The sequence below is a fragment of the Heloderma suspectum genome, chromosome 16, assembly GCF_057233095.1.
Source record: "Heloderma suspectum isolate Gila_16-S chromosome 16, 16-S_ref, whole genome shotgun sequence".
NCBI classification, from domain to species: Eukaryota; Metazoa; Chordata; class Lepidosauria; order Squamata; family Helodermatidae; genus Heloderma; species Heloderma suspectum.
In genome coordinates, this window is record NC_139473.1 from 9,950,501 (window position 1) to 9,965,481 (window position 14,981).

Sequence of the window (14,981 nt, forward strand, 5' to 3'; positions counted from 1 at the left end):
GACTCAAAATACCACATCAAAAATCAAGGTCCTTTGTCACTGGGCCAAATTTATTTGCTTGGATCCTTTTTCACCAGGCCTGCAAATATTAGAACCGATTTGTCTAACTGTTTCAACACCCAATGAAGGGGAACGAACTAGGCTTCCTGTTAAGGCAGGAATGTTAATAGCAGCATTTGTGTTGTGCTTTGCGGCATTCAAAGGGCTTCACACATACACGACAACCTTGCAAGGAAGATCAAAACGAACATTACCACTTTGGGTGGATGGGCTAGTGGAGGCAGAGGAAGAACGGACTGTGCACCTCCAGTTCTGGGACTACAACTCCTGCCATCCCATCAATAACGAGGGAAAACTGAGCGTTTCAACCCAACGTTGTCTGGAGGGCAACATGTTCTCTAGTACTTATAGGACTTTGCATGTCCTGAATCCATTGCCAGTACATTTTCTTGGTTGACCCTCAAGTTCTAGCATTATGGGAGAAACCCCCCAAATTTCTGTCTCCCCAGAGCCACCCCCACGTAAGTTAACCGGAGCTTTCGAAACAGGATGAGCGTAAAAAGGCAGAATGGAAACCTTACCTCCTGAGTGATCTCCGTCAATTTCTGTTGGCCATGGCTGCTCATTCCCCAGCGGTGGGCAGCCTTCCTTCACCATCCCGTTGCTGTACGGCACCTTGTCTTCCGTTAGTGCCGGGCAGGTGGGCTTGCTGCTTGAGGCTGACTTGTGCTCAGAGTCCTTTGCTGCGGGCATGTTCAACAAATCCAGGCACTGCCCCAAAGCAGGAGAAGAGGTGCTTTTCACAAGGTCTTCAGCGCTCGCCCCGTCTTCCGAGGTGCACGCGCTGCAACCGGAATCTTCTGTCACCGTGTGAGTGTCTTCGAACTCGTGATTCGCAAGCGTGTTGCCAGCCGTCTGCTCAGCGCGTACGGAGTCCCTGGGCTGACTGAAACTCGGGTTCACCAACCGGCCGTGCGTCAAGTGACTCGAGAACATCGCGTGACGATTGACGTTCTCTTCTAGCAGGGGAGTCAGTTCTACGGACGCCACCTTCTCCGCTACACGCTCGCTCCCCTTGCAGGATTCTGCAGGGTTGATCGCTCCCGTGGATGTCTTCTCCAGTGGTTTATCGGCACGGCTGGCCATTTGACAGATCCGGTCTGACATGTCATTGACGGACCCAGAAAGTACTTCCTCGGTGGCTGCTCGGATGACGTTGGAAATTATATGGATGGCAACCTGCTCAATCTTCTCGACTTCTTCTTTGTCCAAGGTGATCCCTCCTATCCTCTCTTTCTCCAAACTACTCTTGTATCCTACATCTCCGAATCCATGATGCTTCAACGTACCACCAGTGCTTACACTGGACGTCTCGACTTCCTGGGCCGATTCTGAGCTAGCAGGTTCTACACACTTATGAGCTGGCATCCCAGCCTTGACCTCCACCTCACCAACAATACCACCATTCATTTCTTCCGCTTCAGAAGCATCCAAAGGGGGCTCAAGAATGGCTTCATTTGCCACATCGGACAAGAGGGTGGGCAAAAGAGCGGCCTCTAAGGCAATGGGGTGCTGGTCTTCTTTCAAAGACTCCTCTGAAGAATCGTTCTGCACTGCCACCTCGATACTAGCCCCCGATTTCTCCAAACAAGGAGACTCCGGCAGAGCTGCCGTCAAAGTTGCCGACGGAACCTGGTTTGCGACTCGAGTGGAATCCAGCTTCCCACGCAGGTGAAGCTGAGGGGGCTCAGCTATTTGCGCATCCAGAAGGGAAGACTCGAGCGCAGGAGATCCAAACACACCTTGACACCCCATCGCTTCCAGTTTTTCACTGTCGTCCCAAAGAGTGTCAGATTTTACGGTCGTCTTTGCCGCAACAGGCAGGTCTCCTCTTGAGGAATCCGAGCTCTGTGCGCTGTGTTTCGCAGAAGATGCCTGCCATTCTACCAAAGGCTCAAAAGCCCAGGTTGTTAGTTCAGCGGGCTGCTCGGCTTCCCGAGACGCAGAGAGTTCATTGTCCAATTGGGTGTCTTCTCTAGAGCAAGGGTCCCTCTTGGGAGAGCCTATCCTCCGCTCTTCCAAGCCGGCCGGGTCTCGTCTGTCGTGATTGCTCGCACGCTCCTTTTTACGCAAAGAAAACCACCACCATCCAATGAGCGCCAGCACTCCAGGGATGGCGAAAGGAAGTAATGTGCGGAAACGGAGGGCCATCTTGTCGATCCTCAACAATTACACCTAAAGGAGACCCCCCCCCCAAAAAAGAGCACGTCATATCAGGATTTCAGATTTCTGGTCTGTAATGTCTGAGAAAGTTTTAAGTCTTCACCCACCATTTTGTGCATTCTCCCAAGAAAGCACATTTAGTTTTGTATTTTAAAGAAAATGTTTAAAGTTTATTTATTGATATTATTATTTTATTTAAAACATTTGTATCCTGCCCTATATCATTAAGATCTCAGGGCGGCATACAGATAAAATCAATTTAAACAATCTAAAACAATAATGTAAACAGCTAAAAAACATATTAAACCATTAAACAAGCTAATACCAATTAAAATCTAAAACAATAAAACAGTTAAAACAGTGTGCTACTTTAGGAAATGCATTTAGCCCTCAAAGGCTTTGGTAAAAAGCTATGTTTTTACTTGGTGCTGAAATGAGAGCAATGTCTGCACCAATCGGGCCTCCAACGAGAGGGCATTCCACAACCAGGGTGCCACAGCAGAGAAGGTCCTCTCCCACATCCCACCATAGTGTATGTCTCACCATAGTGTATGATTTGATTTGTATCCTGCCTTTCTGCCAAGAAAATGGCAGTCAAGGCAGCTTACAATCATAGGAATGAATCTGTTTTAAATGAAAACGTGATTAAAACTATAATAAAGCAAATACAGCAAAAACACAATTAAAAACTCAGCAACAACAGAATAAAAACAGCACCCAAGCCAACAGACGAGTTTACACACCAAAGGCCTGCTTAAATGAAAGTGTCCTTGCCTGTTGATGGAAGGACAGCAGAAAAGGAGCTGACCTAGTCTCTCTTGGCAGGGAGTTCCACAAATCAAAGAAAACACAAATCAATAAACTCACTTCAAACCTATGGCTCAATTCCGACCCACCGCAGCAAGTATCACGACCTCCTAATCGTCTGAAGGATCATCTGTTGCCATACGAACCTCCTACTCTTAATTTGTAAGCCGCTCTGGGAATTCTAGTCAGTCGAAGGGTGGGGTATAAAACCAAATCAACCAACCAATCAATCCAAAGAAATGAACAAGAACAGCATTAGAAGTGCTGCTCTGGTTGCAGCCACCTTAAGAAACAAGGTGTCGGGGTGAATGAAGACAGGATCTTTTTGGTGGTGGCGTCTAAATTGTAGAATTAACACTCTCCCAAAACACACCCATCTGGCACCTTTTTTTTATTGATTAGCTTTTTGTTTCCAGAAGACAATTGTAATTCTCCCAGGCTTTTAATGGAGGATTGGTTTGATTTTTCCTCTCTCACCATTTCTCGTTTATGACTGTTTTTAATTATATTTTGGTTCAGGCTTTTATTGTTCTAATTTAAAATTTCCAATATTCGCTGCCTTGGAAGCTTCTGCGGAAAGGCAGGGTACAAATCTCTCAAAGAATGGATAAATCATCTCTGGCGTAGGCATCAAGAGACTTCGGTTGCAAGTTAAGTGCACTTTAAACAGTACCCTGTCTTTGTGGGAGTTGCTTTTCTTCGAGCAGCTCCTTTGTAATTCAGGTCATGGTTAAATAACCTAACCAAGTGCTTCAGAAGCAGTTTTCTAGTAAATTAAATTAAAGATATACTTCTACTTCCTTTAGAAGCAGAGCCATCTCATGGCCATTCCAAACAACTTTTCTATGCACATACAGGTAGCTAAAACAGCAACATTAAAATACCCTTTCAACACAAATCAAAAGCAAAGTATCAGCAACAGTTGCAACCATAAAGCACCCTTCCCAAACCAGGTGCCGGCCAGAAATTGTTGGATATCAACTATTGTCAGCCCCAGCAAGCATGCCCAATGGTAAGGAAAGCTGGGAGCCATAGTCTAAAAGAGCTGGAGAGTGCCGGGTTCGGGAAAGTTGCTACAAATGGTACGATATGATATATGACCCAGCGTCTATTAAGAATTGACTAAAACATTTAAGTCTTTAATGCCTGTTCAAAAATAGCCGGGAAGGAAGTGATGTGCACCTCCTGAAAAAGGACATTCCAAAAAAATGGTGCCACCACAGAAAAGTCCCCGTCCCCTGTGTCCACCACCCTGACTGATCTCATTGGTGGACATGTTAGCAGGGCCTCCACGGTTCATCTTGAGGCCCGGGCAGGTTTAGTTAGGTGAACTTGTGCCCACAGAATCAGCACCCCAACTGGACGGGGGTAGGACCAACAATCTCTTCCCTCCACCCACATGTCCAGCCGATATACCATGAAGGTGTGAACAAGGCATACATTAAAGCCTACTATTTGGAGGCACAGGAACAAGGTAAGCAGGAATAGAGCGAGGTTACAACCCTACTTACCAACACCTGCCATGTAGAAATAATGCCAAGAGCAGAAATGTCTTTTAGGGACTATCTGAAGAACAGTGAGATACCTGGATAAATCTCCAGTGTACAACCCCAGAATTAAAATGTGGAATTCACGTGGACCGAGTTGGGTCATTTAAGTTATCCCTGCAGTTTAGGGTAACCTAGAGATACAGGAGTAAGGCTAGTTAGAATAAGGAGAAGCGGCAACCCTGGTGACCAACGCTCATCAGGTATCTGAAGGAACGCCTCTCCCAGGACCAGCCTGCCTGTGGTCTTAAGATGTGTGAGGGAGGCCTGCTGCATGATCCCACCACAGGGTAAAGTACATCAAGCAGAGACACAAGACAGGGCCCTCGTCGTGGTGGCACCCCACCTTTGGAGTATGCCTGGTGCCAACCTTACTGTCATTTTGGTGCCTGGGTAAGAGATATTTGTTCACCTGGATTAATGGATGGATGGATTTGTTTATTTGTAGATGGATTGTGTTTATCAGTGTGTGTGTGTGCGAGGCAGAGTGAAAGAGAGAAATTTTTGTTAGATGTTTTAATGCCACCTGGGATTTCTTTTTAAACGTAGAGTGGGACATAAATGAAAACAATAAATAAATCTAGTAATGATAAAAGGTGTGTGTCTGTCAGCACCAAGACCGTGAAAGCTAGACACATGCATACGAAGGGCACCCTAGGAATGTGCACCTCAAAGTTTTTGTTGTTTAAATGAATTAATTTTAATGCGTCCATGAGGTGGAAGCCCACAGTAACACCTTCAGCTACTCGGGACAGACTTCCCTAACCAGCACGTAGCTTCCTAGTCCATACAGTTTGATGCCAGGGGAGATTAGTAGGCTGAGGGATGGAGTCAGACGCCTGTCAAATTGAGCGAGAACGGTCGAAAAAAAGTGAGAGATATTTTCAGCACAGTACTACTTTAAACTATGAAGCATGAGCCATCAACGTAGCCAAGCGCAGCAATCGCCCACTGGAATGTGATTCGCATCTGCAACCCCCCTTTCTGATCTACCACGTCCTTTCAAGTCCTATTGACCAAGCGCCCATCCTCCTTCGGTCTGCATTTGACCTCAGGGCCTCAATGTCCTGCTGAAATCATGGACACAATCCACACCATTTTCAGGTTTGGGGGCACAGCTATATTTGTATGCCGCAGAGACATATCCTGAATACTGCAACAAGCTTCTGAACAGGTATCATCGACCTGCCTTCTCCAACTTGGCGCCCACCAGATGGGTTGGACTGCAACTCCCATCATCCCCTACAGTCATGCTGGGTGGGGATGATGGGAGTCCGAGTCCAGCCCATCTGGAGGGCGCCGGGTTCAGGGAGACTGTCCTAGATGCACAAAGAAACACATGCGTCTGTTATACAAAGCGCAGCGCAACAGCTGTACAGATTGGGGAAGAAAACGGGCAAAGCAGCGCTATTGCGCTTCAGCCAAGATTCAAACATTAAACTCGAAAAACCCCTGTGAGAATAAGTGTCTGCTTTTTTTTTTTAATATTTATTCCTTTATTTTTGCAAATGGTGCTCCAGACACACAATATCACTCTTGGGCAAATTAAAAAAAAAAAATTTATGGAAAACCGGGGAGGGTGCGCGCATCCCTGGTCGAGATCACGCATTCAAAGGAGGGTGACACTGTCCGTCAGGCTGCTCGTGCAAGAGCTCCCTTTGGGTTATAAAAAGACAAGGCCGGAATTCCACTGCTTAGCAGGGAATTTGCGGCTGGAATGCCGGGGGTAAATGGCTGTCTGTTCAGAGAGCGGCTTACTGCACAACATGCTCACAGTTTACACCGGCAGCGTGCAGAGTCTGGGCGTCTCCAAGGGCATCGGGTTGCACTCCCAAGGCTGGAGGCAATACTCAGGAATACCAACTCATAAGGGCCTAGTTCTCAGCAAAGTGGCGCAAACCTTTGTCTGGGCTATGTCATGCAGGAGTGCTCCTCCAGACACAAACAAAACAAAACAAAACCAAACATTCCCTGCATGTAGAGAAATAGCAGCTCAGGTAAAAGGCTAGGCTTGAGCCCTGCTCCCCACATGCTAGCTGTCCAAAATGCAGGGAATGGAGGAACATTCCATCACGACAGCCCCGCCCTTCCAAGTCTGAAGTGGTACAGTCCAGATACAAGTCTGACCCACATCAATGACAGCTAGGCCTGAGGTAGTATACACAAGGGGAAAAACATGTATTGTAACTCCAAAACACATGCATATGGAAATATGCAGGAGTTTATTCCATTGCCTTTTTATCCTGGTAGCATATTTCATACCAAGGAGAATCTAGGACAATTTTCAAAAGTAGGGCAAGAGAAGGGTGGACGGGTGCAAGACATCCGAGACGCCCAAAGTGAAAGGCAAAGGAAGGTGCACTGAGATGAAACAGATGTGAAGCCACAACCCCGGCTGCTGGACGTACGCATGGAGGCCTCTCAAGAAAAGAACTGCCAGTACCTTACAAATATTCCTATGAAACCATGAGGACTTGTAACTTGTACGAATGAAGAACCTCTGTACTGTGGATCATGTAATGCAGCCTAGCACCCCCCCCCCCGCAATGTTTCTGTCTGCAGTTCTGATAAGTGTTCAGGAGGTACACAGATTCCTAGAAACACTAACTTGAGCATGGAATGAAGCGAGCTCATAAGCCACAAAGCAAGTGTAAAGTTCCAAGCTCCCCTCTTCAGAGGGATCAAATGTTCAAGGGCAAAGCTGTCCCTTGCAGAGCGTGCTGTGGACATCTGGTAAACGGGAGAGAAAACGTAGCTTTAGATTGATCAGTAGTGTGCATCGGATGGCTTGGGGATGGGCTACAGCAAGCTTCCCCAACCTGGTACCCTCCAGATGTTTTGGACTCCAGCTCCCATCCTCCCCAGACAATGGCCATGCTGGCTGGGGAATGATGGGAGTCGCAGTCCAACTCATCTGGAGCGCGCCTGGTTGGTAAAAGCTAGCCTACGCTGTTTAGGACTTGGGAGGCAGGGCTGTGTGCATGTCAAGGCAAAGGAAATCTTCTGTATCACAAAAAAAAAAAGTTACTCTAAGGGTGCAATCCTATGCACGTTTAGACAGAAAAAAAACCTACAACTCCCAGCATGGCTGGCGGATGCTGGGAATTGTAGGACTTTCTTCTTTCGAAACATGCATAGGATTGTGCCTTAACCCAGCAAATTTATACTGCATGAAATATTCCAGCTCTAATCCAGGAAGGGGCAGAGAACTACGCAGGCATTCAAATACCTCCTCCTGACTCTTATTAATCTCATTCAACCATCCCTCCGGAGACTTCAGACACTGCAAGCTAAGCTTGCACGTAAGTGAACTACCATGAGAGCTAGGAACTAGATTTTTAAAAAAATGTGATATACCGCCAAAGCTGGCATACCCAGGAAGCAGAGGTTTCGCCTAGCAGCTGCTGTTCTTCTCTTATATCAGCCTTGCCCACCCTCGTACCCTCCAGGTGGATGATGGGAGTTGTAGTCCAACACAACTGGAGGGCACAAGGTTGGGGGAAGGCTAAGCGATGCTGCCTCTCCAACCACCCCTTCTCGCCCATCTTTTTTCCTCCCAACACTATTGCTTAACTAGGGATTTAGAAAATGCAGGTGTCATAATTACCACATTCAGTTGTGAATAAGCACAGATACTCAAAGCCCAGCATTTAGGTGAACTAAGAATACAATATCGCAGTCTTCTGCAACGTGGCGCCCTCCAGATGAGTTGGACTACAACTCCCATAATCCCCAGCTAGCATGGCTGGCTGGGGGTTGTAGTCCAGTACATTTGGAAGGCACCAGGTTGAGCGCGGCTGAGATTGGGACAGGTGAGTATACCAGAATAAACTTTCTTTTGAAGTTGGGCACGCTCCCCTCATTCCTCCTTCACCTGCTGCTGAAATCCCGATGCACAGAACTGGCGGAATTTATTTATTTATTTCATTTCTATACCGCCCAATAGCCGAAGCTCTCTGGGTGGTTCACAAAAATTATAGGCACGAAAGCCGGCTGATGTTTACCACCATTAGCACACTCACGCACTCATGCACACACGAGCACTCATCCGCAGGCAAGCCACCGAGTTGCGCACACCGGCGTAGTTTCCAAGTCTGGAACGGACACTTGGGACTTCAGGCCAGCCAGCAGACGCAAAGTACCACATTTGGCAAACGTGGACGTGAGGAACACCCAAAGGAGAGGCATTTACTGGTGGACTTCTCTTCTGGAGAATAGTTAAGCCTTCCTCTCCAAATTCAGCCCCCTCAATGGGCTTTTTAGGCTAAACCAAATCCAAAACACTGGGAGATCCAGTTAGGGCTACCATGTACCGTTTGACTCTCACTTTACGTAGCCCATAGATGGGACATATAATCCATGCCCTCCCCTCTGCAGTTTCAAGGAGGGAAGGAACTTTTGCAGGACGCGGAGGAAGGAGCATTTTATGCAACTAGAAATGGGAATCTGGAGTGGTAAATGAGCGCGTGCCAGAAGAATGCGTTTGGACTTTGTAACTGTCAAACCAGTGGCGTAACATAAATAAAGGTAAATTTTTCCCCTCCCTCAGAGTAAATTTCTTTGCATCCTTCCTTCCATCTATGAAACACTCCGAATTTCTAGTCCATGTCAGCACAGATCTTGGTAGGGCAAAGTTAGGATAGTACAGGGTGGCAGAACACGTCTGGAAGGAAAAGGGAGATCAGAGCCACAATACAAAACCCTAAACAGGGACATGCCACTAACATTTCACAGGCTTCTCCATCGAATCGCATAACAACATAATTGCGTAATATGGCAGCATTAGAAAGATGCATGATGCAGTGTCAGAGAACACAGCCGCCCTGTTGAAGAGGCAGGCTGGATGGGACCCTGCCGCATTAAAAACTGAAGTCACGGGGGCGGGGGAATTTTTTCCACGCTAAAAATAGCCAAAGGACACACGAGCTGCCTTATAAGCCCACACAGAAGCTGGAGATTCCAGAAGAGATAAGTCAACTTGGTACCCTAGTAAAAAAATAAAAACAGGATTGTATTTATTTATTTCTCAGGCTACAGACCCTCACACATGAAGGTTTGGCACAAGACTGCTACAAATACTCTGGCAAGATGAAACCATGAAGCCCAACGCTGCTTCTAGTCCACCAAGATTTGCAGTTGGAAATAAACGCCCCCCTCCCATCCAAACTGCCCTGTCTATCCCAGATCCTCTAGGAAACACCCATAAATTTAGCTGTGCTTTGTCACGTGGTGATGTTACAGGGGGGCGGAAGCAAACCCAAGCAGGAAGAAATTACTGGATACGGCTTAAGGTGGGGGTTACAAATGAATCCCTCTCCTCTAGAATTTTCAGGCTCCGAACAAAGAAACCTATGATTTATACAGCACGCAGAACTGTGTAGCCCCTGCATTAACTAAACATATGCAACCCACTTTTTAAAATCAGTGTGGAGCACTATGGAAACTGGTGCGGTTTAAAAAAAGAAAAACACCTTATGAGAATAAACAGAGGGAGCAAGAGACTAGTTCTCATTGCTGCAAAGCACTTGTAAACAATGTCTAATGAAGGCCTGGAGGTTTGAGGGCGGAGAAAGAAAAGCTGGACTTGGTAACACTGGAAGTTGTCTTCTACAAGATCAGGTTCTTTGTCATAGAATCACAGAATAATAGGGTTGGAAGGGGCCTATAGGACCATCGATACCAACCCCCTGCTCAATGCAGGTATCCAGGTCAAAGCATCCCTGACAGGCGGCTGTCCAGCTTCACAGAATCATAGAATAGTAAGGTTGGAAGGGGCCTATAGGACCATTGAGTCCAACCCGCTGCTCAATGCAGGCGTTCAAGTCAAAGCATCCCTGACAGATGGCTGCCCAGCCTTATCTTGAATGCCTCCAGTGTGGGAGAGCCCACCACCTCCCTAGGCAATTGTCCATCTAGCGCAATATCATCTCCAGTTCTCCAGGGATCTCAGCTGGAGGTCTTCCACATCACCTGCTACCTGAACCTTTTAAATGGAGATGCCAGGAATTGTATCTGGGACTACAGAGCTATAGTCCTGAGTCTCCAACAGATCACACTGAAATACAGTGCAGGTGTAGGGCAGGGGTGGGGAACGTGTGGCCCTCCAGATGTTCTGGCCTACAACTCCCATGAACCCTCGCCACTGGCTATGCGGGCTATGGCTGATGGGAGTTCTAGGCCATAACATCCAGAGGGCCATAACTTGCCCACCTCTGGTATAGAGCCATGATAAGTTAAATGTGTGGTTATTGTACATATCATGCTGTAGATCAAGGAACAAAACGCGGATGCCAATAAAAGCTCGTATAGATGATACTAATTATAAAGTATGAAAAAGTGGGATATTTCTAGTAGTCTTTCTTAAAGGAGAATGTTTTGGCTAGTCAAGGAGATTCAGAACTCTACGTTCATGAGTGCTTTGATATAATATTATACAGGTTCGTGTAGAAGTTACTTATTTTAGTCAGAGATCCAGAATTCCAAGTTCATTCTATATGATCAGGGTTTGTGTTATGTTTGTATTGATATCTAGCATCCTTTGTTAGATACGTTTCGTGACGGTTTGATTACTATATACAAATAAAGAAATCAGATCTGATCTACTTGTCTTGAAGAGACAGAAGTAAGACAGTAGGACCCCACTCCCTGGACCTCCCAAAGAAATCCAGCCACTTCTCTCGGTTTTGTAACTTAAAAAGCATCGCTAACACATTTTCAAGGTTATCTTCTGTCATAAGGACTAGAAACTTTTATTTACACATATACCAAAAAGAAGAAGAGGCCAGGCTTTTTCATAAGCTGAACTGTAGGCCCAATATCAAAGCTATGGAATTACAGAACACACAGGAGCCCTACCTATGTTTGATATATAAAAAGTTGTCCCAAATGTTTCATAATCTAGCCTGCCATCATAAAAAATCTGTGATGCAGACTGCTACTTTGCCATTTTACAGAAGGGAACACAGAAGCTCGTGTTTGCCCAAGACTATCCAACAAGTCCATAAACTGGGAGCTGAAGCCAGGATTGCAAAATCCGGCTCTGTACACTGAACCACACCAGCTCAGTCGAGACCTAAAGGACTAAACCGTTCTCACATGCAAAAGTACTTGCCACTTACAAATGCCCAGGGCTTATCCCCAACATCCCATTTTGGGATCTACATGCTTGGGCAGAAAATATGGCTGCTACGTATGAGTGAAGCTAATAGGGCCAGTGAAAAAGTTCAGCTCTTGTCACTGAAGACAGGGCAGTAGGATGCAAAAAATGCAAGTTGAGTGCCTTAAAAAAACAACAACAAAACACTGGATTTTCCACCAAGCTTGTAACCCACTTCTGATAACACACTGTGTGGATTTCATGCTGTGCCCGGCAAGGAGCATTGTTTGGGGGCTAAACTATGTATGCACTTTGCCCCAAATTACCCGAATAAAGCACTCCGGCACTAAAGCAAACAAGTCAGCGGAGAAGCAGCAGAGCGGAGATGGCGGCAGCAAGGGAGGGCTGCAGACAGGAAAGCTGATGCTACCATAAGGGCACAACCCTATGCACGTTTAGAAAGAGAAAAGCCCTACAACTCCCAGCATGCCCCAGCCAGCCACAAAATGGCACAAGCTACATAGAAGGTTCACGGGTTTAGGAACTCAGAACCTGTGTGGTGTAGTGGTTACAGTGTTGGACTGGGACGCAGGAGATCAGGGTTCTGGTTCCCACTCAGCCATGAAGTTGACTGGGTGACTTTGGGCCAGTCACTGACTCTCAGCCTAGCCTACCTCACAGGATTGTTATGAGGATAAAATAGAGAGGAGGAGGTAATGTAAGCGGCCTTGGGCTCCTTGAAGGAAAGGCAAGATATAAATGTAAGAAATGAATCTATTGCACTCCCACCCTTAGTTTCTCCAACTGCGGTATAAAATGGGGGGGGGGGGCTGCTTCCTCTCACCCCTGTATAGAAACCATGACCCACTCACTATCTTCATTATCATGCAGGTTTTCAGCGAGCTCCACTAATTTGCCCCAGGATGACGCCCCCCAATACTACACAAGACAGAAAAGACAGTACGCCTACTGACCCAGAGCCTGCCATGCAGAAGGTATCCTCCCCGTAATGCTGCTTTTTTTTTTTTGCCACGCTTGGGGCAGAAATGCTGCCAAGGTTTTCACCCGATCACCTAAGGGGAGCTAAGAAACTCCCCCAGATGACCAAGCAAAGGTTGCCTAAAAATCTGAAGAGAATTGATCCTTAGTACTCCTTCTCCATAAATCTATGCCTGAACCAATTTACAAGGAAACCAAGAAGAACAGCTAAATATGCAAAAACGAAACAGCGTAAACGGAGAGCAACGGTGTACAAAGCTCGGAGGACAAATGCAATCAGGACGAGAAGACGAGAGAAAACGCAGCAGTCAGAACAGAAGAGGTTCCTTTCAGGTAATCAATACGCCAGAAGAGAATAGCAAAGTGTAGAAAAGGGGTGGCTAAGTGTTCCAACACAGGCCTTGCATGCAGAAGGTCTCAGGTTCAATTCCTGGCATCTCCAGCTAGGCCTGGGAAAGACAACGGCCTGAACCCTGGAGAGGCACTGCCAGAGTAGAGAGGAGGTGGGCAGAAAGTAGATGTCCGATGTTCTCTTCATCAACTTCCAGCATTCCTGGCCACCGGTCATGCTAGCAGGAGCTTCCGGGAGTTGAAGACCCAAACATCTGGAAATCTACCTTCTGCCCACCCCTGGTGTAGACCAGCCCCCCAACCTGATGCCTTCCAGATGTGCTGTACTACAAATCCCACCATGCCCAGCCACCACATCTGCAAGTGACTAGGTTGAGGAAGACTGGTGCAGACAATACCGAGCTAAGTAGACCAAAGATCTGATTTAGTATAAGGCTGTATGAGCTCCTTGCAGTTTCTTCCTAAGAGTATTTTTAACCGCCTCCTCCCCACATCCCATGGTTAAAGGGCCTACTGCACCCATCTACAAAGGCCAACATACCCAGCGTTTCTCAAACGCCAACATGCATTTCAGCCTCCGCCGCAGCCTGAGAGTCGGTGCCCCCCGAACTGCCCTGCATAGTAGGGGTGCTCCCGTAAAACCTCCATAAGAAGCCCCCTTCTGCCTGCCCAGTGAACGGTTTAGGCCTCTGCACAGATGAGGTAAAGGGCAAGTTTTGAAGCTTGCTGTGTGTTTCCCTACAAAATTCAAGCGGTGGCTTGCAAAACATTTGGGAACATTTGCAAGTCTAGACGTAGATATTAATTTGTGTGCCCTTCCCATGACATATATGTTGGGGGGGGGAGAGAAAAGAGGATCTTGTTTTTACTTGCCCAAAAGTCTCTTAAGGCAAGCAGGCTAATAAAATTCCAGAGGGGGAGCAGGGAAAGTTGCACACACTGCAACAGAGTCTTGCAACGCCTTAAAAACTAATTGAGCTGCGAATTAGAGCGTTTTTCTCTTGTCAATCCCTCTTCCTGCTACAACTGCGATTTAGGAATGTCAGCAGAGAAACGTGGCAGAACTGGGAATCACTAACCGCTGAAATGTTATATTGCACATAAAGCCAGCCTTCCGGTTTATTTTATTTACAATACCTATATACTGTTCCACATCAAAAGGTTTCGGAGCAGCGAACAGCAGAGATAAATGAATAAAACACTGTGTTAAAACTATTAAAACATTTTAAAAGAATCAAATTCTGAATGTAATAAACAGTGGGTGGTCACTCAAGGGCTCTCGAAATAACAATGTCTTCAGATGTGTTGGACTACAATTTCCATGGGCCATGCTGGCTGAGGATAATGGGAGGTGTGGTCCAAAACATCGGCAAAGCAACGTAACTGACAGAAACTGACCTTCCCAACGAAAGGGCAGCCATGTTTGGGGAGGGACTACTCTCAGCCATGAGGGTTTCCCTAAAGTTTTGAAAGGGAACATTTTCTGCTGTTCTAAAGATTGATTGAGATCTGACTTAGCATGGTTGACTTGATTTAGTTATCATCAACAATTTTATTGCACTTTGACAACTTTCAGTCTTGAGATACAGTATTTCTATTACAAAAGCTGCAATGAAATAAAAAAAATTGAAATAAATTGGATAAAAATTAGTTTTTTAAAAAAACTGATTAAAAAACAAATTTAAATTTATCTCACTTAAAAAATACATAGTTACAATTATATCTCTCCATCAACATGCTAAAACTCCACTTACAGTTTCATAAAACTGAAGTGACCTACCAATGAAACATGGGCATTCATTTCAGTTTTTCAGCTCATGAAAATGGCTCTGTCGGGCCCAATTGCTTCTGGCTTTGTGGAAGTTCTGAGCTTTCAGTTTCTCTGTGTAAAGTCACATGTGTTAGACTGGATTGTTGTACTTCTGTGCTTACGTGATGGTGGAACTGGGCCAAGAAAG

General features: G+C 46.2%; 1 protein-coding gene across 6 annotated transcripts in view; it reads right to left on the reverse strand.

The window, feature by feature from the left end:
* Nucleotides 1-14,981, reverse strand: part of AKAP1 (A-kinase anchoring protein 1) — a 53,399-nt gene that overhangs the window by 25,653 nt on the left and 12,765 nt on the right. For 5 of the 6 annotated variants that reach the window (XR_014786151.1, XM_084822905.1, XM_084822908.1 and 2 more), the window contains exon 2: nucleotides 582-2,235. Coding sequence is in view for 5 of the 6 variants with exons in the window: in XM_084822905.1 (XP_084679031.1) it covers nucleotides 582-2,211 (1,630 nt within the window). In the remaining variant the exon portion in view is untranslated. Of the gene's footprint in view, nucleotides 1-581; nucleotides 2,236-3,090; nucleotides 3,176-14,981 lie in introns of those variants that run through there. The other variant, XM_084822904.1, reaches the window with a different exon arrangement.